The 22,488-nt window shown below is 40.5% G+C and overlaps 1 protein-coding gene across 1 annotated transcript in view; it reads right to left on the bottom strand.

Annotated features, from left to right (window-relative positions):
* Nucleotides 1-2,008: 2,008 nt before the first annotated feature.
* TDRD3 (tudor domain containing 3) overlaps nucleotides 2,009-22,488 on the bottom strand; it is a 467,037-nt gene continuing 446,557 nt past the window's right edge. The window contains exons 13-14 of the mRNA XM_073614239.1: nucleotides 5,368-5,492; nucleotides 2,009-2,248 (exon numbers count right to left, since the gene is read on the bottom strand). Of these exons, the coding sequence (XP_073470340.1) occupies nucleotides 5,376-5,492 (117 nt within the window). The 3' untranslated portion in view covers nucleotides 2,009-2,248; nucleotides 5,368-5,375. The remainder of the gene's footprint in view (nucleotides 2,249-5,367; nucleotides 5,493-22,488) is intronic.

Genomic DNA, 22,488 nt, shown 5'->3' with positions numbered 1-22,488 from the left:
CTGAGGCCTCTACATCACCTTATTCTAATAAAAGACCAGGAAAGAGCAGCCACATGTGAGACCTTGCAAGCCAAGATAATGGCAACCAAAAAGACAACCTTGCATGTAATGAGTGACAAGGGAGTCTCTCAGAGAAGTTCAACAGGAGAAGTTTGCAAAATAGACAAGGCCAGGTTTAGGTATAATGAAGACAGACAGATCAATCAGGGTGACAACCTGCACAAAGGCTTATACAAAGCAATGAGACATGCTGGGTCTCTGAAATAGAATGGCCAAGGCCAGGATCTATTCTTTGATGGTACTTAAAGGATAATAAACCTCTAGTAAACACTGCGCTGTAAAAAATTTACCTAAATCATATAATTCGAACAATAATAAATAGTGATAAATATAGTGCTTTCAGAATTCATCTATAACAGGGAAAACAAACTTGCTGCCTCCTTAATAAGAAATAGATCTCTCCCTGAAAATCAAATCAACGTTAATAAGATTGGGTTGGGAAGTTGAGGGAGATCATGGAGGCAGAAGATTGGCTTGCCACTTGTAAATGCACCCAAGAACGATTCGGATCCACTTGGGTGGCCTGAAGAGACCATATGCATGGCTCGGTCCCAGTCTCTCCAAGATTGGACATTGCATTGTTGGCCTTGGCAAACCCTGCATTTAAGCAACTTGTCCAGGCGGACCAAAATTCCATAGTCGACAACTTTACTGATGTTGCTTCCAGTCACCTAACGAACCAGGTATGAACATTTTGTTAGATATGTGAGCAATAACTTAATTCATTGTAATTCATGGTATTTCAAGGTTTTATATGCTTTAATCAATATTTGAGTTATGTATCCACTAACTATCATTCCTAGTTAAGGTGGGAACCTTAAGGTGGGTCCACATGGAGCGAGCATCTAGGACAGGGGAGGAATCCTTTTTTCTCTATTTTGTTGTAATGCCAAAAACGTTAAATTAAATAAAGATTATATATAAAAAAACATTAAAAAAAAGGAAAGGCACCCCCCCCCCATAGGCAGAGGAACAAAGTAATATGCAGAGCTCCCCCCGACACAAATTTTCAGCTGCTGTTATCTCGTGTGTCTGAGAACTTGGCAGAAGTGACTCTGCTGATAACAGAGGAACGGAGAAGCAGAAAGACACAGCACTTAGAGCTTTGGAGAGCGATAAGTAAGCAGTACAGATATATATGTGCTTGGGTCAAATTTCATGAATGGGGTTTACAACCACTTTAAGGAGGGGGCTATAAACCTTGATTACCTGTCTGTACTGTGCTCAGAGATCTTCATTATTAGCTGTAAATTAGATGTGCACACTGTCTGCCCTAACAAAGAGTTACAGATCTCAAAGCTTGGGTGGTAACGATGTATGCTAATGCACTTTTGAACCATAAATATGTCCCCTAATAGTACATTGCAAGCTATTCTAAAAGATAATATCCTATGTTTAAGCCTGCTCTAAAAAAAAAAAAAAAAAAAAAACAATTGGAAAGGTAAGAAATACATATTTTTATTTTTAGGTATGCTGTGTGAATATGAACACATGACATAGAGGGGGTTCCTCAAATTTAACTGCAAAGGTGAAATTTACACTTTACAGTAAAAAACGGCTCTGTCCATACATCGATAAAAATATTACTCCTTATATAAGTTTTTCTAGGGAATGCATGCATTTTAGAGAAGGTTAAGAAGTGTTTTCCCACAGGGACACAGACGGTAATAAAAACCTACAAATTAAAACAATGTTTGGTTGGAGTACCACTTGAATATCCTTGAGTCAGCTACCCTAATGACTAAGATATGTCTTCATATACAGATATATTTATAGACAATACTGTTTGAGATTAAGCAAATGAAAGCCGATTTCATGTTGTACAATGTAACCAATAGTTTTATGGTTGCTTATAACACTGTGATTATCACTCGGGGCAGAGTACCACCACCTATGCTGTTTACTGAGATGGTAAAAACACAAATATATGGAATAAACCAGACAAAAATCAGGCGCACTGTGGTTTTATTGATGAAAACAAAAAATGTTTCATTCCTTCAGAATTATATGGGTTAGTAGCTGAATGATGACACATCTGTAGTTAATCCCATCTCCAGAGATCAAACAGTTTAGGCTTTCTCACAATATGTATCCATACCACAGTGCAAGGCAAGTCTTTAGAAAAATAAACCACTTTTGTGAAAACAGCTGAAGTGTTCCATTCATTTGAAAGAAATTTATGGCAAATCTGAAAAACAAAAACATGAAAATATGAACAAAAACAGAAAAAAAACAAAGAATATGTAATCTTATTATCCAATGCAAGCAATGATGACGGAATCAGCATGGCTAATTGCTAATGTTTTGACTGACACGAGTAAAGGCAGATTTGTCTAATCTCCTTTAAACCATATCATTTAGAAATAATGATTGCCTAGATTTCTGAATTATAACATTCGGTGAGGGTCAAACAGGCTTGTAAATATTCGGGCAAATTCAACATTTGCAAATTAGGTTTTTCACATATCAAGGTCATCTAGTTCTATAAATTCTAAAGAGACATTCAACAAATGCCAACAGCAAATGTTGTTTTTATCTGCTCACATGACATATTAGCATAGAAAGAAAAGCAACTTATTTTACTCAGATGTGTTATTACATACAGTAAGTACAACAATGTGGCTGAAAATGCCTGTTTTACTCATTTATAACAGGTGCTGTCATCACTTAGCTTTATCTTAGAAGCATCAACGAACCTAGTAAAGCAACTGCAGTATATAGTTTAAATCTTATCACGCATTCAGAGCATGGGTATTTTGCTAATGTGATTTGGACTCGCTAATCATTTGCCCAGAAGTACCCCAACAATTGATTAAAAATTCCCAGTCATTGGTCTTATAGTATAATGTTACTAATGTAATGCAAGGATTTCAACATTTTTGGTGACTTCATAAACTAAGCAGGCAAAAAAAGAAGTATGACAAAATACAATTCATTCGTTCAATTCATAAAGTGGCAATATGGCCTTACTGCAGTCTTAACTCTTGCTATAAAAAAATATGTAAAAGCCTCTGCACATTTATAAAGTGCAAATGTGCATTGCGTTCTGCTTGCCTTGACTCTGAAGCAAGATGAGGGCCATTCAAATGAATAAGAAAAAAAAAACAGGAGGAGGAAGTCATTCAACTTTGTATACCAAACTACTTTGGAAGCTAAACAGTTGTTACTATTAAAAACTGGAAGATTGAACATATAAACTACGGACACAAATAGAACAATCCAGGACCACTATCCCTTTAAAAAGTGTGCTTTGGTGCTACGACTCTTTGCCCCCGAGACTGAAATCCCACCCACTGATCGGGACCACGCTAAGATACAGCACTTATGTAGCCATACAAGCAATTTTGACGTCAGAGACCTCACCGCTTTTTCCGATTCTCGGACACCCAAACTTCACACCAGGCCTGCACCATGCGGAGTATTCAAGCCTGAGAGACCTGGGATTGGAGCAGGCCTCCAAGTTTGTGAAGTTGGGTTGCTGGACGTCCCTCGCGGAATTGACTGACACGTCGGGCAGCTACCACCTTCCCTTTTGGAAGGCAGCACAATTACACCATTTCCTATATTCCATCCCTGACCCAAACGCCTTCTCCTGCCCACTGACGATGTTTGAGGAATACTGTTCGGAGACTGGGCCGATATCTCAAACTCTCTCCAAAATGTACTCCCTCTTGAATTCGCCCCCTAAAGAGCCACGCCTCTTATGCTTGGAGAGATGGGAGGCTGACCTTAACCAGAAATTCTCAGAGACACAGAAACGTCGCATCATCACTTTTGCCATCAAATCTTCTTTGCGCACTAAAATCCAGGAAACAAATTTTTAAATATTCTCCAGATGGTACCTCACACCCACCAGGCTACACAAATGCTTCCCGACTTTCTAGGACCGCTGTTGGCGGTGCGGAGAAGACGAGGGCTCATTGTTACATATTTTCTGGTCCTGCCCAAGATTGACAAATTTATGGGCAGAAGTTTGCCATATAACACAAACATTTACAGAATACAAAATCCCAGAGGACGCGTCTTTCTTCCTACTACACCTATCAAAGATCCCAACCAAATCCTACAAAAAAATTACTGTTACGACACTTAATAAACGCAGCAAAGGCGTATATACCCCTTTACTGGAAGCAGCAGCAGCATCCACCGACCCTGGGTGCTGGCTGAGAAAGGTAGAAGAGATAAACAAAATGGAAGACCTGATCCTTACTGCACAACACAATCAAGAGAAATACACAAAGACCTGGAATCTTTGGAATATCTTCATTTACACTTATGAAGGGACATCCCTACTAAGGACATAACACTACTACACCCTGCAGTGGGCTTTCTGTACTTATTACTCAATGACATGTACATCTATGTTGTGATGATGGGATCTCTCCCTCTGTGTTTTCTTAATAAAAATTTATATTTGAAAAAAATAAAAACTGGAAGATTATCTGAAATACATCTTTACCATTTGCGCGTCCATGCTTGTATTCCCCTTATGGACCACAGCATTTCTTACATTTCAAACCTGTTTTTGATGGATACCTCTGTCATTACTTTAGATGATTTTGAAAAAGAAATAGTTTTTTGGGGTTTTTTTTGGGGGGGGGGGGAGGCAATCTAGGCCTTCTTTTGGCATTGTTTTCTTGCTAAAAATATTTACAAAAAAAAAAAAAAAAAAACAGTCCCTACAGCCATCTTTTTTTTGTCATTGTCATCACCTGAGGTTAATTGCATGTAACCCAGTTGTAATAATCAGAAAACCTATGTCCCATACTGTGCAATAGACAAAAGCCCGGTCATATTTTTATTTCTGTCTGTGTAACTGGTGACAAGGATAGCATCTGGGAGAGTAACCCTTCCTATTAATTTTAGTAAGCAGGATTGAAAAAGAAGGGAAAGACAAAATTTTGAGCTGTCACCAGAACAGAATTAGAAGGGAAGTGTTCCAATAGGGCTTTGGATATGGAAATGAAGTCTCTGACTTTGGAGAGATTTCCTCTTGTTTCCCGTTGTGTCTTTGGGATACAAAGTTAAGGGCAATTTCCCCAGTGGGACACAGGGGAAAATGTTAAATATATAAATATTAAATAATATAGAAAAGGACTGTAGAATAAAATGTAAAAAAAATAAAAAATATACAGTATGTTTATATATTCCATTTTTTGTATAAAATGTAACAGTATATGCAAACTAACTTTACAGTGTATGCCCTCTGTATTATTTTCCCACACGAACACAAAATGTAACCGAAAGCAGAGCGCAGAATCAGAAAATCACACATTTGTGTTTCATGCAATAACAAAATGATGTTACCTTAACAGTCAGTTCCGTGCCCTGGGTGGCTGATAAAATTGCTGAGTGGGTCTCGTAGATCTTCTGGGCTGGCCATCACCTCCTCTACGGAAATCTAGGGAGTCTCCAATATCTCCCTCTTCTTCCTGCACAAGACAAATTAGTGGCTATAAAGACTATTTATTAAAGTGTTCCTGTCACACATCTGTGAATAGATCATATATTCATACACACACACATATATTATGTATATCTATATACATCTATATATATATATATATAGATATATATCTATATATATATATATATATTATATGCCCTGAGGTAATGTAAAGTAAGCAGCACACCTACTGTATCTTGCATGCCCTCCTCCCTGTATATTTTTTTGTATTAAGACATAATACCACCCATAACATAAGTAAAGCTTCCTGCTATCCCCACTTCAGCTCTCACACATGTATACCTCTTAACAGTCAGAGCAATTTTTACATTCCCGCTATTGGCTTATTGATTTGATAATTTTTTCAATACTTATCATAAAAACGTATGACACATATCTTGCTATGGAGTCACTCAATATTGGGATTCTGTTATGGGCCAGGAAGTGAGTGATTTCATCAGGGAAGTACTTCCAGTGTGGAATTACCCACCTAACATGGCTCTAACATAGCAGCTGCTGCAGTCTTAAGCTGGCCATACATGGATCAAAATTTGGCTATGTTCAGCAGGGAGCGTCAAAATTTCAATCCATGTAAAGTCCATCTACCAATCGACTTCTGTACAACCAGCCTGTTCGATTAGTGACACCAGCTTTAGCCAGCAGCGCTGATAAGTGTATTCTAATGGCGGGGAAGTCTCTATGTTGTCAGAATACAATAGTGCAGTGAGGAGAATTTACCTATTCACATCCAGTGTATGGATGGGGGATCAAGACTTTTTTTTGTTCAAACCGCTGGTAGAATGAAAAAAAAAAAATATATATATATATGGGCTGCTTTACTGAGATCATAATAAAATAAGGCTGTCAAAATGGCAGCTGGATTCCACCAATATTAGTAGTGGAGAAGGATAAGGATGTACAGTAAAGATCACATGTTTTTTGGAGCACAGCAAGAATGCTAACACCAATATATTAATGTTTCTACAATTACATCTAGTCAGTAGAAAACATTCATTAAATACTACCATTATATAAAATAAATTAAAATATGAAATCAGAAGATCATCTATATCTATAACCTACATTTATGACAGTTGTAAGTGTGCATATGATTAAAAAAAAAAAAAAGCTGAGGTTACCTTGAGTATAAAAGGCATATCAAAATGTTACTAGATTCTGATATACAGCTAGCTAACATTGCATAAAAATTAAGTCTCTTGTAAAAGATACACTTGGCCAAGTTCTCTTCCTTGTATCCTTAGTGCATCCTCACGGATGTTATAGGCGGCTTGATTGTTTTGATAAGTGCACTCCACTGAGGGTTACTATATCTACAACTCATAATACATTAGTGTGATGGTGAATGGGAAGGATGCTCCTTACACTTGTTGTCATTGGGAAGAATTACCTCCTTACAGATAATTGAAAAGCGCAATGGTGTCAATGGAAACTTATCTGAGAGGCAAAAAATGCTAAAATAAAACCCTAGTAACCTCTGGAGGAACCCTAGTTCAGAAACCCTGATCTACTTAGATAACAGAACCTTCTCTTAATACACTTCATGCACAAATTAACCCTTCTGTGATCCCTAAAAGGCTCACAACATGTTCATAGGGAGACGAGCCTGCCATTTAGAACCCTCCTGGAGACCTGCATATTTTTGGATTAATTAAAAAAAAAAAAAGTAACCATTGTAGGAACTACTGGCAGTGCTGTAGTTTGCCTCAGTTGCTGTCACTTTTGCTGAACAACATGGGCCACATGTAAATAAAAGCATCTAACATTAAAAAAATATGAATATTCTGATTACTATTATTGTTCTAGTAACCGTACACAGCTATTGAAATGCAGTATTTTGTATGCAAAAGTATGCAGTTTTGTAAACTTCCATTCTCCTAGTAGTTTCAGAGTTTATGTGAGGAGGAACTGAAGTAACGGTCACTACATGGGAGTGCAGTCTGTATTTTGTCTCATATCTCTTTTGTTCTACTCTAACAAGGGAAAAAAATTACACCAACTGAAAGAGTGAGTTTGGGCTCATTTATACTTGAACACAATTGCACTGTAGTGTACATTTTCGTTTGTTGAGGGAGATTGCATTATTGCATCAATTAAAAATGTATTAGTTGTCTCACCAATCAACATTTCTTGCTGCTGCATACATTTTTATGCAGCAGAGGTGCGTTCTGAATGTGTGCTGGGGTGCTACTCAACAGAACTGGTAATGCAATGCACTAAAGCTTAAATGGTGTTCCACTGCATGTTACTGCAATGCAGGTAGTGTGTATAGTGTGAACAAGCCCATTAAAAACAATAGCTGTGCTTTAGTGACAGTTATTGATTAATAAAGATTTATTTATTAAGTAACTTAAAGCCATGGGGCAATCTATCAAAAAAAAGAAAAAAACAAAAAAAAAAAAACCAAGCCAATCTACAATTACCAAGAAAGCCCACTTTACTGAATTTTTAACAGACATTCCAGAATGACATCTATTCATTTTTAAAGTATATCTATATGCAATGATGCGTCATTTTTCCAACACAGAAATCTGTCTGCCACTCAGTTTTTCTTGATGGCTCAAGCTGTCAAAACCCTTAATGGAATATTGGCACATATACCTAATGCATTTTATCCCAAAGGAGCAGAATAAGTAAGGGTAAAAGTTCCAGTTACCTATTAAAATACAGTGCTAACAATATCTGAAGAGCTGTACAAAACTATACACGCTGGTGTAAATAAACATGTGAAAGAAAAATATTCAGTAAAAGTCATGTTTGTTTCTCTTTTTGTTATTTGGAATTTGCTTGCTTCCAGTGAAATTTATTTTAACAGGTCGTTATTCCAACAGAAATAGGTAAATATAATAAAGGCTAGATTTAGTAAAGCTCACACATAATAGCAAATATAATTTGAAATTGTGGTTAATTAAACCATAAAGCTTATCTCCAGCAATTATATCTAACTGCAAGCTTTAGTAAACCTTTATAATTTACTTCCTATTGATGTGGAGTAGACATCTGTAAAGAAAATTTGCATCTAGTGAGTCGCACTAATTTCTTATTCATTTTTATAAAATAATAGAGCATTATTCAACTAATACTTGAGCACAAAGTTCTGGATATTCACTTTTCAGTTTGTTGACATAATCTGAACAATTTTAAATACGTGTGATGACATTAAAATGAGAAAACATTTGCACATGCAACTTTTTTTATATACAGTATTTACCACAAAAATTGACCAGTCAACCAGTTAAATTAACAAAGTATAGCTCCCTTTATTGAGTTTAATTTTAGTGCACTTCTTGAAATATGACATTACTTCTGTTCTTGTAGTCTTGCAGCTGCCGACTTGCAGGGTGAGATCTGCTATATGCATGGGATCTGAAGTGTCTTCTTGAGCATCATAGTGAAGGTAGGTGATCACCAGAGTGCTGCTCATTGTTCTTCTGAGAGCCTGCTGTACAGAAAGCAGTACCCCAAAATCTATACTTGCGCCACCCTCTCCTGCAGCTTAAGTCCATGAATATGTGTCTTCTACACCTCTGCAGCTGTCTCTTGATTTTTTTCAATAAGCAGTCAAGTTATGAGTTCACCATTAATCAGTTCATTCAATCACCAGCCATCAATGGAGCAAGTCTAAAATGAGATAGCAAAGTCCTGCTCATTCCCCACAAACAAGATACATCACAGAGAAAAACTCTGTTAATCAATCCTGGGAAAAAGATCAGCTGCAGGGAACCTACAGGCAATACTGACTGCCAAATCCTTGTCTTGTCCTTTTTTGGCCACAGCCTTACAGTCTAGGTCACGTGTCAAATACAAGGCCTCCCAGGCCATTAAATGTGGCCCTCGCACCTCTCCTGCAGCTGCGGCACCCCCTCATCTCTGCCCCCACCTTGTCTCAGCAGTCAGCAGCAGAGAGGAAGGCAGGACTCCTTCTACAGATCCTGCTCCTTCTTGTGCAGATACAGAAACCCCCCCATCTCCACCTCCCCTGGTCTCAGCATTCAACAGATTTCAGCAGCTGACTCCAGCTCTCCTCTGATCCTCCTCCATGAACTTTCTGCTTCCCAGCAACATCCCCAGCAGCAGCACAAGGTAAGGCGGGGGGGGGGGGGGGGTAGGGGTGCACTGTGATGTAAAGGAGGTTGGGGTACTCTTGACTTCTGATAGTGGGGGGCTCTTGGAATTTGTTGTAAGGGGATGGGGGCTCTGGACATCTGCTTATGATTATGAAAATATTACAAATCTATGCCAGTTGAAAAGGAGGGTCACACATTGCTGGTATCATTGACAATACACTTTATTGTAGACTGCTTAGACAGAACATCATAGCAGAACCATGTCCTGTCCAAGCAGTCTCCAATAACATTTTATGTGGATGGTACCTGCGGTGTGCAACCCTCTTTTTCAGACTTACATCATCTGCTACAGGAGATCTCCATGCTGGTCTGCACCTGCCCTTTACAGCTTAATTTTTAAGTTATTGCTAAAACCAGTAATCAAATGCAGAGACAATTATTTATTATGATAAAGAGTAGATAAATTGATATAGTCTTACAGATACAACCGGCCCTTTGAGGGCAACCGTAATGTTGATGCGACCTGCAATGAAATTTAGTTTGACCCTATTGTAATTCCAGGAATTAGAAAGTTACCAAAAAGAGACAAACCTGTGGGGCAAGACAACTCTGATCCATGCTGTTACTCGGATTAATGGTACTATAATGCACAAGTGAAAGGGAAAGGGACTCTTATATTTCACACTTTTGCTGCTAGACCCTGTCTCACATTTTTTTACCAGGTAGTCTCTCCATTTTCTTACTATTATCTTGCTTTTTGCTAACATTCACTTACAATACTTACCGTTTGTCAAAGGCCCACTCCATAGACACCAAGGTATGCTTGGCAATACACACATGGCTGTGGGTTGTGAAGTCATTCATTTTAAATGGGACACAAACACACTATAATGCCCCGTACACACGGTCGGACTTTGTTCGGACATTCCGACAACAAAATCCTAGGATTTTTTCCGACGAACGTTGGCTCAAACTTGTCTTGCATACACACAGTCACACAAAGTTGTCGGAAAATTAGATCGTTTTAAATGCGGTGACGTAAAACATGTACGTCGGGACTATAAACGGGGCAGTGGCCAATAGCTTTCATCTCTTTATTTATTCTGAGCATGCGTGGCACTTTGTCCGTCGGATTTGTGTACACACGATCGGAATTTCCGACAACGGATTTTGTTGTCGGAAAATTTTATCTCCTGCTCTCCAACTTTGTGTGTCGGAAAAACCTGATGGAAAATGTCCGATGGAGCCCACACGCGGTCGGAATTTCCGACAACACGCTCCGATCGGACATTTTCCATCGGAAAATCCGACCGCGTGTACGGGGCATAACAGTAGTGGTCAATGCACCTGGACTGCAGCACACCACAATGCCCATGCATTTAAAGAAACCTAATAGCTACAGATAGGCTTCCAATTCCTGCTTACAGCTAACAAAGCAATAGGATGCACAACAAAATAGATAAACGTGAAACACTTATATATACACACACAAGTTAGTACTTTCACATATATTAGCAATTTTAATTATTAGTTATTCATTTTGCATCGGTTAATTTTTTCTTTTATATTGGGGTTAAGGGTGCAGCTTGTATATGCAATAATGTTCAATCTAATTAACCTCAAGTGTGGAGTACGTGGACCAACTTGAAAAATCTGTTCAGATTAAACCCACAAGACAGCAATCACATCACAATCTGAGAATCTATTCCAATGTATTACATGTATTTTCTGGACCCTTCATCCCCTAGATGGTAAAAGGTCTTCCTGCTCCTGTGATGTCACTTCTGGAACTTTATGTTTTATTACGATTTTGACTAATATTTTTCTTGTATGTTTTTATCTATACATTTATTTAATTTCCATTGTAAAACAGCACAATGTTTAACAATTTATGATACAGTGAGATCTGGCGAGGTTATACAGAGCAGAATTCATCTGAAAATGATTAAAAGTAGAATAAAGATTTGTCTTTGTTCCCAAACTTTATTCATATGTATTATGGTAGAAAATCGATTCATTAATTTTAGGTTTGCTTTGAAAAAAATTAATTTTCATTATCATTCAGAAGTTTCACTGTAAAAACAGGGCTGCAACGATTATTTTCATAATCGATTAGTTGGCCGATTATTGTTTCAATTAATAGGATAATAACCTTAAAAAAAAGTGTGGTGTATAATTTAATATGTAAAGTTTAAAAAAATGTATTCTTAAAAGTCTCTATGCAGTGGTAAATATAAATAACCAACTATATTTTTAGGGAGAAAAATCTCTAATCCACTCTGAGAATAACAGACAGAAGAGATATATTGTATATAATATTGGAGGTTGAATCTGGTAAATATCAGACTAGGAGATCACATTTTTTATTTGGACCCCTTTCACACCGGGGCGCGTGTAATGATCCCTGCCCCCTGTAATGTTCCCTGCCTCCTTGTAATGTGCCCTGTTCCCATGTGCCCTGCCTGCATGTAATATGCCCTGCTCCCACGTAATGTGGCTTGCCTCCATGTAAAAGTTTACTTTAAATGTAATTGTAATGCCTTCTATTACCTCCAGTCTATCAGCCTTCACCTTCTCTGGGTTCAGATGCTCAGTCTTTAAAGTATATTTTTTAAAACAACAAACATGTTATACTTACCTGCTCTGTGTAATGGTTTTGCACAGAGCAGCCCAGATTCTTCTCTTCTGGGGTTCCTCACCGATGCTTCTGGCTCCTCCTGCCTTCAGAGTGCCCCAATAGCAAGCTACAAATTATAGTATAGTGTGCCCCTATAACAAGGTAAAAAACTTCTGCCTTTACACCCACTCACTTCCTGCCCAGGACTACATGTTCCATGAGGCATTGCTCCTCACACATTCACATTCACAAGTTCTCAGGCACTTACTGACATGTATGGACAGTATATTGAGCTGTATGTGTGCTGCACTGTATTTCCTGATATGTAAACAAATATTGCCTTCTGTATGCAGGCAAACTAATCGGCTGGCCGATTAATCGATTATGAAAATAGTTGACAACTATTTTCATAATCGATTAATCGATTAGTTGTTTCAGCCCTAAAATACCTATCTGAACCTGAAAAGCTTCATTAGCTAATGTGAGAGAAATGATCACATGTCTATAGGTAGTCTGCAACCTGTGGATTCACTTTCTTAGCTGGACAATCATTGGAAATTGATAATCTATTATCCAAGCTAATTGCTAGATCTTCCAAACAAAAACAGGCTCTATTTACCTGCGTCAAAATATGTAATGTAAATATTTTAAAAAGATCCCCTTGGAAAAAAAGTACAGAATGCTAGTAATTTTACAGTGGCCATGATCAGGCAAACAATGTGATATTCTGTACAGAACTTTAATAACTAGGTTACACAAACCAATCTCCACACCAAACCAGGTTCTGAAATCCCACCAAGGACATATATGCTTTGTTCCAATTTTGAGATGCTCCCACTCTTCCTGTTGCTTTCATAAAATAGAATATAAAATACATTTGAACATAGAATATGTGACCTACTGTCATGGCCAAAGCAGGTGTTTAAGCACTTTCTTCCTAAGGATGTTTTTTTTTCAGCAGGCGAATCCCTGCAAAGTAAAAAGCCATCATGATTGCTCTTACAGGCGGCGTGAGGGGAAGCCCCCCCCCAACGAGAGCAATAATTGTAGAGCAAGACTTCTGTAACTCTAAACTGGTAACCTGTAACATTTTTTAAAGTGCAGCCCATGGTGATTTTTAAGAACCAAAATTTGGAGCCATTCCACGAGTGTGCGCAATTTTAAAGCGTGATATGTTAGGTATCTATTTACTTGGTGTAACATCATCTTTCACATTATACAAACAAATTGAGCTGACTTTAGTTTTTAGTTTTTTTTTTTTATTCATGAAAGTGCCCCCCCCCCCCCCCCCCCAAAAAAAAAAATCACATTTGAAAAATTGCTGCACAAATATAGAGTGATATATATATATATATATATATATATATATATATATATATATATATATGATTTTTACATGTAGGAGAGGAATGCCAGAATAGGCCTGGGCTGGAAGTGATTAAAGTGATTGTAAATGCCTTTTTTTTTCTTTTTAACCACTTGCCGACCGGGCCATATCCGAAAGACGGCTACAGCGCGGTCGACTTATTCTGGGAGGGCGTCCATGGACGTCCTTCCAGAATCCCGCTCTCTCCCCCCTCTGTGTACCGATCGGTACAGTGTCAGAGGAGAGGGGGAGAGAGCAGATGGCAGCAGCGCTGTGGGCTGGATGTGTAGTGCCCACAGTGCTGCTCTGTGACAAATACAGTCACATCCATCCATCCATGCTCAGCCATCCCTCCATACTCTAATGGGGCGTACACACGGGCGGACTTTTTGACCGGACTGGTCCGCTGGACTTTCCGCTGGACTTTTGACGGACTTTTTAACGAACGGACTTGCCTACACACGATCACACCAAAGTCCGATGGATTCGTACGTAATGACGTACACCAGGCTAAAATAAGGGAGTTGATAGCCAGTAGCCAATAGCTGCCCTAGCGTCAAGTTTTTGTCTGTCGGACTAGCGTACAGACAATCGGATTTCTGCGTCCGGCGGAGTTACGATGTAAAGATTTGAAGCCCACACACGATCGGATTGTCCGCCGGACCAGTCCGGTCGAAAAGTCTGACCGTGTGTACGCCGCTTAATACCCTGCAATGCCCTGCACTACTCTGCAATATCCAGCAATACTCTGCAATACCCTGCACTACTCTGCAATACCCCGCACTACTCTGCAATACCCCGCACTACTCTGCAATACCCCGCACTACTCTGCAATACCCCGCACTACTCTGCAATACCCCGCACTACTCTGCAATACCCTGCAATACTCGGTGATACCCAGCCATACTCCGCCATACCCAGCCATACTCCGCCATGCTGAGCCATGCTCTGCCATACTCTGCCATGCTTAGCCATACTCGGCTATACTCGGCCTCTGTATGTGGCCAGGCTGTGGAAGTCTCAAACATGTGGTATGACCATACTCAGGAGTAGGAGAATCTATTTTGGGGTGTCATTTTTGGTATGTGTACATGCTATGTGTTATAAATATTGTATAAATGGACAACTTTGTGTAATAAAAAAATGCGTTTTAACCACTTCCCGCCCGCCGGCCGTCATATGACGTCCTTGACTTTGTGCGGGGATATCTAAATGATGCCTGCAGCTACAGGCATCATTCAGATATCAGCTTTTTCAGCCGGCGATTCCCTACACCATGAGAACGATCATAGCAGCTTGATCGTTCTTACGGGATGCAAGAGGGGATGTCCCCCCCTTCTCGCCGCCCTCCGGTGCTTCTACCGACTCACCGCCACGATCAAAGCCAGGATTGTTTGTTTTTTTTTATTTCAGGCTTCTCAGCCTAGAAGTGAGATGTGGAGTCTTATTGACTCCATATCTCACTGTAAAGAGGACCTGTCATGCCATTATCCTATTACAAGGGATGTTTACATCCCTTGTAATAGGAATAAAAGTGATCAAAAACATTTTTTGGGGGGAAAAAAGAGTCAAACTAAAATAAATAAAGTAAAATAAACAATAAAAAGAAAAACATTTTTTTTAAAGCGCCCCTGTCCGTGTGCTTGCATGCAGAAGCGAACGCACACTTAAGTCCCGCCCACATATGAAAACGGTGTTCAAACCACACATGTGAGGTATCGCTGCGAACATTAGAGCGAGAGCAATAATTTTGGCCCTAGACCTCCACTGTAACTCAAAACATGTAACCAGTAAAAATTATTAAAGCGTCGCCTATGGGGATATTTAAGTAGTGAAGTTTGGCGCCATTCCATGAGCGTGTGCAATTTTGAAGGGTGACATGTTAAGTACCTATTTACTCGGCGTAACTTCATCTTTCACATTATACAAACACAGTGGGCTAACTTTACTGTTTTGTTTTTTCTTTTAAAGCACAAAACTGTTTTTTTTTTTTTTTTAAATTGTGTTAAAAAAATTGCTGCGCAAATACCGTGCGAGATAAAACATTGCAACAACCGCCATTGTATTCTCTAGGGTCTTTGCTAAAAAAACATATATAATGTTTTGGGGATCTATGTAATTTCCTAGCAAATAAATGATGATTTTTACATGTAGGAGAGAAATGTCAGAAATGGCCTGGCTGCTCCAGAACGCCTGAAGGTGCTCCCTGCATGTTGGGCCTCTCTATGTGGCCACGCTGTGTAAAAGTCTCATACATGTGGTATCGCCATACTCGGGAGTAATAGCAGAATGTGTTTTGGGGTGTAATTTGTAGTATGCATATGCTGTGTGTGAGAAATAACCTGCTAATATGACAATTTTGTGAAAAAGAAAAAAAATCTTGATTTTGCAAAGAATTGTGGGAAAAAATGACAACTTCAAAAAACTCACCATGCATCTTTCTAAATATCTTGGAATGTCTTCTTTCCAAAAAGGGGTCATTTGGGGGTCCTTGTACTTTTATGGCATGTTAGGGTCTCAAGAAATTAGATAGGCCGTCAGTACTTCAGGTGTGATCAATTTTCAGATATTGGCACCACAGCTTTTGGACTCTATAACTTTCACAAAGACCAAATAATATACACCAATTTGTACGTATTTTTACCAAAGATATGTAGCAGTATAAATTTTGGCAAAAATTTACGAAGAAAAATTACGAATTTGCTAAATTTTATAACAGAAACAAAGAAAAATGCATTTTTTTAACCGAATTTTCAGTCTTTTTTCTTTTATAGCGCAAAAAATAAAAAACCAAACGGTGATTAAATACCACCAAAAGAAAGCTCTATTTGTGTGAAAAAAGGACAAAAATTTCATATGGGTACAGTATTGTATGACTGAGTTATTTTCATTCAAAATGTGAGAGCACCGAAAGCTGAAAATTGGTCTGGTTAGGAAGGGGGTTTAAGTGCCCAGTTGTTAAGTGGTTAAATAACAGAAGGCAGCAAAGCTCCTCTTCTCGGGTCTCCGGCTAGAGCTTATGGCTCCTCCTCTCCAGCGAGGGTCCCCATAAAAATGTGCTTTCTATGGGGTCCCTTGTGCAGGCTCACTTCTTAGCCTCGCTGTCTGCGTCTATAGACACAGACAGCAGGCCTCGGCCCTGCCCCTGCTGCCTCATCACTGGCTTTAATTGACAGCAGCAGGAGCCAATGGATTCCATTACCCCAGCAAAATCTGTGAGACTAGGAAGTATGGGGAGAGACGGGCACAACATTGGATTGAATGAGGGCTCAGGTAAGTAAAAGGGGTGGTGAGGGGGGATACTGATGCTTATACTTTTACCTTAATGTAAGGAATGCATTAGGCCCCTTTCACATGTGCGGACCATTTATCTGTTTTTCATCCATCCGTCGACAGATGAAAAATGGACATCGATGCATCTCTATGGAAAAATAAGTGTAAACAGATGATCATCCATTTGGGTCCATTTACGTCCACTTCCATCAACAGCCATTTTTTTGGAAAGGACCAAAGCCCTTTTTTCTTCCATTAAAAAACAGATTGGACAAAAAACAGATGTAAATGGACAAACAGTCAGTTTTTGCATGAAAACTGCCTCTAGGACTCAAGTGGTTGTAAAGTCTCAAGGTTTTTCCTTCTGTGCTGCAGCTGACCCCCCACCCCCCCAAGACCCCCCTTTTTCTTCCCTGAGCTTGATCTGATCTAGGAATGTGCACAAACCCAGAGCAGCTGTCTCTTTTCTCATTGGATAGATTGATAGCTGCAGGCTTCATTGGCGCCTGATGCTCTCAATCAAATCCTGTGACACGGAAGCAGGAGTCCTGCGGTCTGTGTCAATGGACGCAGCATCAGGACTTGGGAGAGAGCCCGTACAGTTGCCCCCATTGAAAGTGTCTTTCCATAGGGGCACCCGATGAAGGGAAAGAGCCAGGAGCTCCGGCGGGGCACCTTAGAAAAAGAGGATCGGGGTTGCTCTGTGCAAAACCCTTGCACAGAGCAAGTAGAACGTTTGTTATTTTTATAGAAAAAAAAAACAGGTACCTTAAAATCACTTTAACCACTTGCCGACCAGCCGCTGCAGTTGTACTGCGGCAGAATGGCACAGCTGGGCGAAACAACGTTATGCAATGTCGCTTCACCCTGTGGCCACGCAGCCGATGCGAGTGCCTGGCAGTCGCGATCGCTTGGGGCACATGGAGAACCGGCATCTGTGTGTGTAAACACACAGTTTCCGGTTCTCTGAGGGGAGAAGTGACAGATCGTCTGTTTATACAGAGTATGAACAGCGATCTAGCTCTTCCCCTACACAGTCCCCTCCCCCCTTCAGTTAGAACACCCCTTGATCGCCCCCTAGTGGCTAACCCCTTCACTGCAAGTGACATTTTTACAGTAATCAATGCATTTTTATAGCACTGATCGCTGTAAAAATGGCAATGTCCCAAAAATGTGTCAAAATTGTCTGACGTGTCCGCTATAATGTCGCAGTCCCGATAAAAAAAAATCGCAGATCCCACCCCCCATGCGAATGAGTAGGGGAACATAGTTCCCCTACTCATTCACCAAAAAAAATGTTTAGTGTAAAAAAACAAAAAAACAAAAAACAAAAAAACAAAAAACACATTAGCCAATTTTTGACAAGTCCTTTATTAAAAAAAAAAAAAAGTCTCCTGATGTAGATCCATCGTCAACCACGACGGTCGCCGCCACCGTCCACCTGAAAAAACCCAAAGCAAAAACGATGATTCCACGCCCTTGTGACACCATCGACCCAGCATGCCCCTGGCCGACGACGTCACAAGGCGGCGGGAACACCCGAAGACATCACCCGGTGGCTTCGCCTCTTAGTTATTTAAGAGCGGTCAGAAGACGGGAGCCTTCAGTACAAGTGGAGCTTTTCAGGTCAGTGGTGCCGTCTTGATTGATGATGGATCTACAACGGGGGATATTTAGTTTTAATTTTTAAATAAGGGACATGTCAAAAACTGTAAATTATAAGTTGATAGGAGTACTGCTAAATATGTATACTTTCACTTGACTAGGTTAGCTGAAAAACTAAAATGATGTTAATGTGGGTGTGGCTTGAAGCAGCATGGAGTAAGGCGCTTGAATACAGAGCTCCACTCACAAACTATATTCTCTCCTTCTTGTGAGTATAATCGCTTCACAGACCTCTCCTCCTACCATCCTGGGAATCTACAGCCTAGCCCACCATGTCTCTCCCTTAAAAGGTATGAGACTCTAGCGCTAAGCTTGATAAGTTTCGGGGGCAGGACACGGAACCACAGGGAAAAGATGGTGCACCATCCTCCCTATACCCAGAGTAGTTGACAGTGGACACGGCGAAGGTCCTGGATGCTTTATCCTCCTGTCAGGCAACACTCATTTCAAAGATAAAGGAGGTGAAGGTAGACCTGGAAAACAGACTGCGCCGTAGTAATCTTTGATTCCTCAGTCTTCAGGGGGCGTGGAGGACTCTGGCCTGGCTTCCTTTCTGGAAAATCTGCCAATCTCCACTTTCGGCAGAAACACCTTCTCGACCTTGTTCATAGTCGACCATGCCCATTGCATGGTGCCGGGCAACCATCGCCAAAGGCACCCCCTTACACTTTCATTGCAAAACTTCTCAACTACAGAGACACTGTCCTTCGCCTATTAAGGGAGAATGGCAACATCCCCTTTCAGAATGTGAAAATTGTGTCCTCCACTGAAGTCCAGCATCAACTGAACTGGTTATTGGAGGTCAAACGTGTCAGAGTACAGCATATTAAATACGACATGCTCCACTCTGCTTGCCTCCGTATAATAGGAAAAGATAAAGAGTCCACTTTGTTGATGACCCCAAGGCTGTTACCACCTGGCTTGGGCAGAAGGTGCCTTCCAGCCGCTGATTGATACCACCAGATCAAGGAGGCGTTGAGTACAACTGCTTGCTTATACTATTCCTCATGTCCTTCACCTGCTGCTGGAACCTGCAAAAGTTTCTAAGTGCCCAAACACAATCTCACTTCCTATCCCCCAGTTGTCAAATTACAACCTGTTCCCTTATGGCACTCATACTAATCCTCTTTCTCCTCACGCCCGAGGAGTTACACACGTTGGTTGTCCAAGGATGCACTTGCCTCTTTTCAGTACCTGGAACTCACCCTATCAATTCATGAATGGACCTGCATTGAATGCACTATGTTTATCTCTTTAATTCTTCAGCTGGAGCCACATCTGTTGTCAACATTAGTCCCTTTCTCAACTCATGAGTGACCTCATCTTGTGGTTACATCACTGTGCTATAATGTACCTTACCGTTTGCTCTGCTTTATATTGGGAGGTCGCTCCCCCAGTGGACTCCAGTGGGACACTTCTCCACATATTGTTTCCCTGGCCAGTGCTGTTTTGTTTGTTTTATAAATACATGCTGAGCCAGCAATTTATTTTGGTTAAAGTGATTTTAAAGGGTTACTAAAGGTTCGTTTAAAAAATAAAATAAAAAAAGACAAACAGGTCATACTTACCTCCACTGTGCAGTTGGTTAAGCACAGAGTGGCCCCCGAGCCTCCTCTTCTGGGGTCCCTCAGCGGTGCTGGTAGCTCCTCCTCTTCTTGAGTGACCCGTCGGAGAAGCGCTCTCCTTCGGGACACCTGTGCCGGTGTGCTCCCGAGTCCTGCTTCTGTGTCTATTGACACAGAAAGCAGGACTCGGTCCCGCATCATTGGATTTGTTTAACAGCAGTGTGAGCCAATGGCTGCGCTACTATCATTCTATCCAATCAGGACACGAGACACCAGCTAGAGCTGGTGTGCTTATCCCGGGGAGAAAAAGACCGGGTTCAGGTAAGTAAAACGGGGGGCACTGGGGGGCTGCAGCATGAGAAAAGGTTTTTCACCTTAATGCATAGAATGCATTAAGGTGAAAAACCATGAGGGTTAACAACCCCTTTAAACCATATTTTTTTTTTTTGGTACATAACAAACATGTTATACTTATTTGCTCTGTGCAATCGTTTGGCACAGAGCTGCCCCAATCCTTCTGTTCTGGGGTCCCCTGCCAGCGCTCCTGCCTCCTCCTGTATTCCGAGTACCCCTCCAAACAAGCCACTTGCTGGGGGAGTTACTCATGTGGGTACGCTCCTGAACACCATAGACACAGACAGTGGGCGGGGTCTTTGCCACGCCCCCTCACCATAGAATTTGATTGACAGCAGCAGGAGCCAATGGCTCCCCCTGCTATCAATCTGTCCTGTGAAGAGCAGAGAGAGGAACAATGAATCGGATCGCTGTTCCAGGTGAGTATGATAATCCACCAAAAAGAAAGGACTGGGTGCTAGCCTCGGCTCGCAACCTTAAACCTACTTTATTCAGGTCTGCCTCTGTAATTTATTGGGGCGGTTTTCACATGTCCCCACACAGTATATTTGTGTCTATTTCCTTTTTGTATTGTGCGGACGGTTGGTGGACACTATATATCACAAGTGTCTCTTTGCGATCTGTTGTTATAGCTTTATGAGACGTATGTGTTTTGGTGTCCTACTTACAAATATTTTAATTTATTTTTTTCTATGGTGTCAGTTTTCCAATTTGGTCACCTTGGTTTTACATATGCACTTATATTATTGCTCAGAATGTTTTTAGCTTTAGTTTTGGTTATCAAGACATGGGGAGAGCTGATCACACCACCCTACTCCTGTGTGGGGTAGGAGTGTCCTTTATTTAGAGGTTCGGTAGGTCAGTCTTCCTTTGGGTTTTGAAGAAGCAAGTCCCAATTTGGTCTGTTGTTATAGTCCTGGTGGCAGTCTTTCAATAAACCTGTTGGGCAGATGTTGGTGTGCAGCTATTTTTTCTACTTGGTCTACAAGAGCGGAGAGAGCCGCTGCTCTCATGCACAGCACTGAATCAACATCAGGCTCAAGAATAAGGGGGGGGGATCCTGGACATGGCTTTTTACCTTAATGAAGAGAAAGCATTAAGGTAAAAAAAAAACCTTACGGTTTCAGAACCACTTTTTAATTATTTACGGCAACTACAGTTTTTTGGGATATACTGTATACTTACACGATTGGGTATGGTGTAGAGTAGGGTGGGTGGGAATATCATTTTATTTGTGACCTACCTATTATTAATCTGCCAGGGGTGAACTATCAATGCTTACTTTGTATCATTTCACTTGCTAATTACTACATTGTCTGATGTTACAGTTCTGAGGATCCAAGTGTCACATCATTTTGTTTTCATTACTTACTCTTTGTTATAGCCTCCCTGAAATTTCTTACATGGAACATTCGGGGGCTCAAGAACAAAGTGAAAAGGTCAGCTGCACTGTCTTTTCTCAAAACTCAACAAGCTGATATTATTGTTTTAGTAGAAACCCACGTGGTAGGCCAACTTAGGTACACTCTGAAGAGACCATGGATAGGCTCGGCCTTTCATGGATCCCATGTAACTCATGAGGTGTTTCTGTACTCATAGCTAAATCTGTATGCTTTGAATTATTTGATATGGCAGGGCAGATATTTTTCTACAGGTGGTAATATTAGGGCAACCACTATTGATTTTGATCTTTTATATTTCTCCTCTTAATAACTCTGCAGTAGTTGGTGAAGGGTTCTCCTTTATGGCACAACAGCCTACAAACCAAGCAATTTGAGTGGGCAATTTAAACACAATGTTTAATCCGAACCAAGGCAGATCAGGCCCCCAAAACTCTCCAACCCCCACTAGTCACAAGACCATATGTAGTCATCTACTTACTGACTTTTCTCTAGTCGACTCCTGGAGGCACAAGCATCCATCCACAAGATCAGGGGTGTCAAACTGGTAGCCCTCCAGTTGTTGTAAGAACTAGAAGTCCCATCATGCCTCTGCCTGAGGGAGTCATGCTTATAACTGTCAGCCTTGCAATGCCTCGTGGGACTTGTTGTTTTGCA

Source organism: Aquarana catesbeiana, linkage group LG02, assembly GCF_042186555.1.
Source record: "Aquarana catesbeiana isolate 2022-GZ linkage group LG02, ASM4218655v1, whole genome shotgun sequence".
In the NCBI taxonomy this organism is placed as follows: domain Eukaryota; kingdom Metazoa; phylum Chordata; class Amphibia; order Anura; family Ranidae; genus Aquarana; species Aquarana catesbeiana.
The sequence above is the reverse complement of the archived record's forward strand: the minus strand, read 5'-3'. Positions and strand labels throughout refer to the sequence as shown.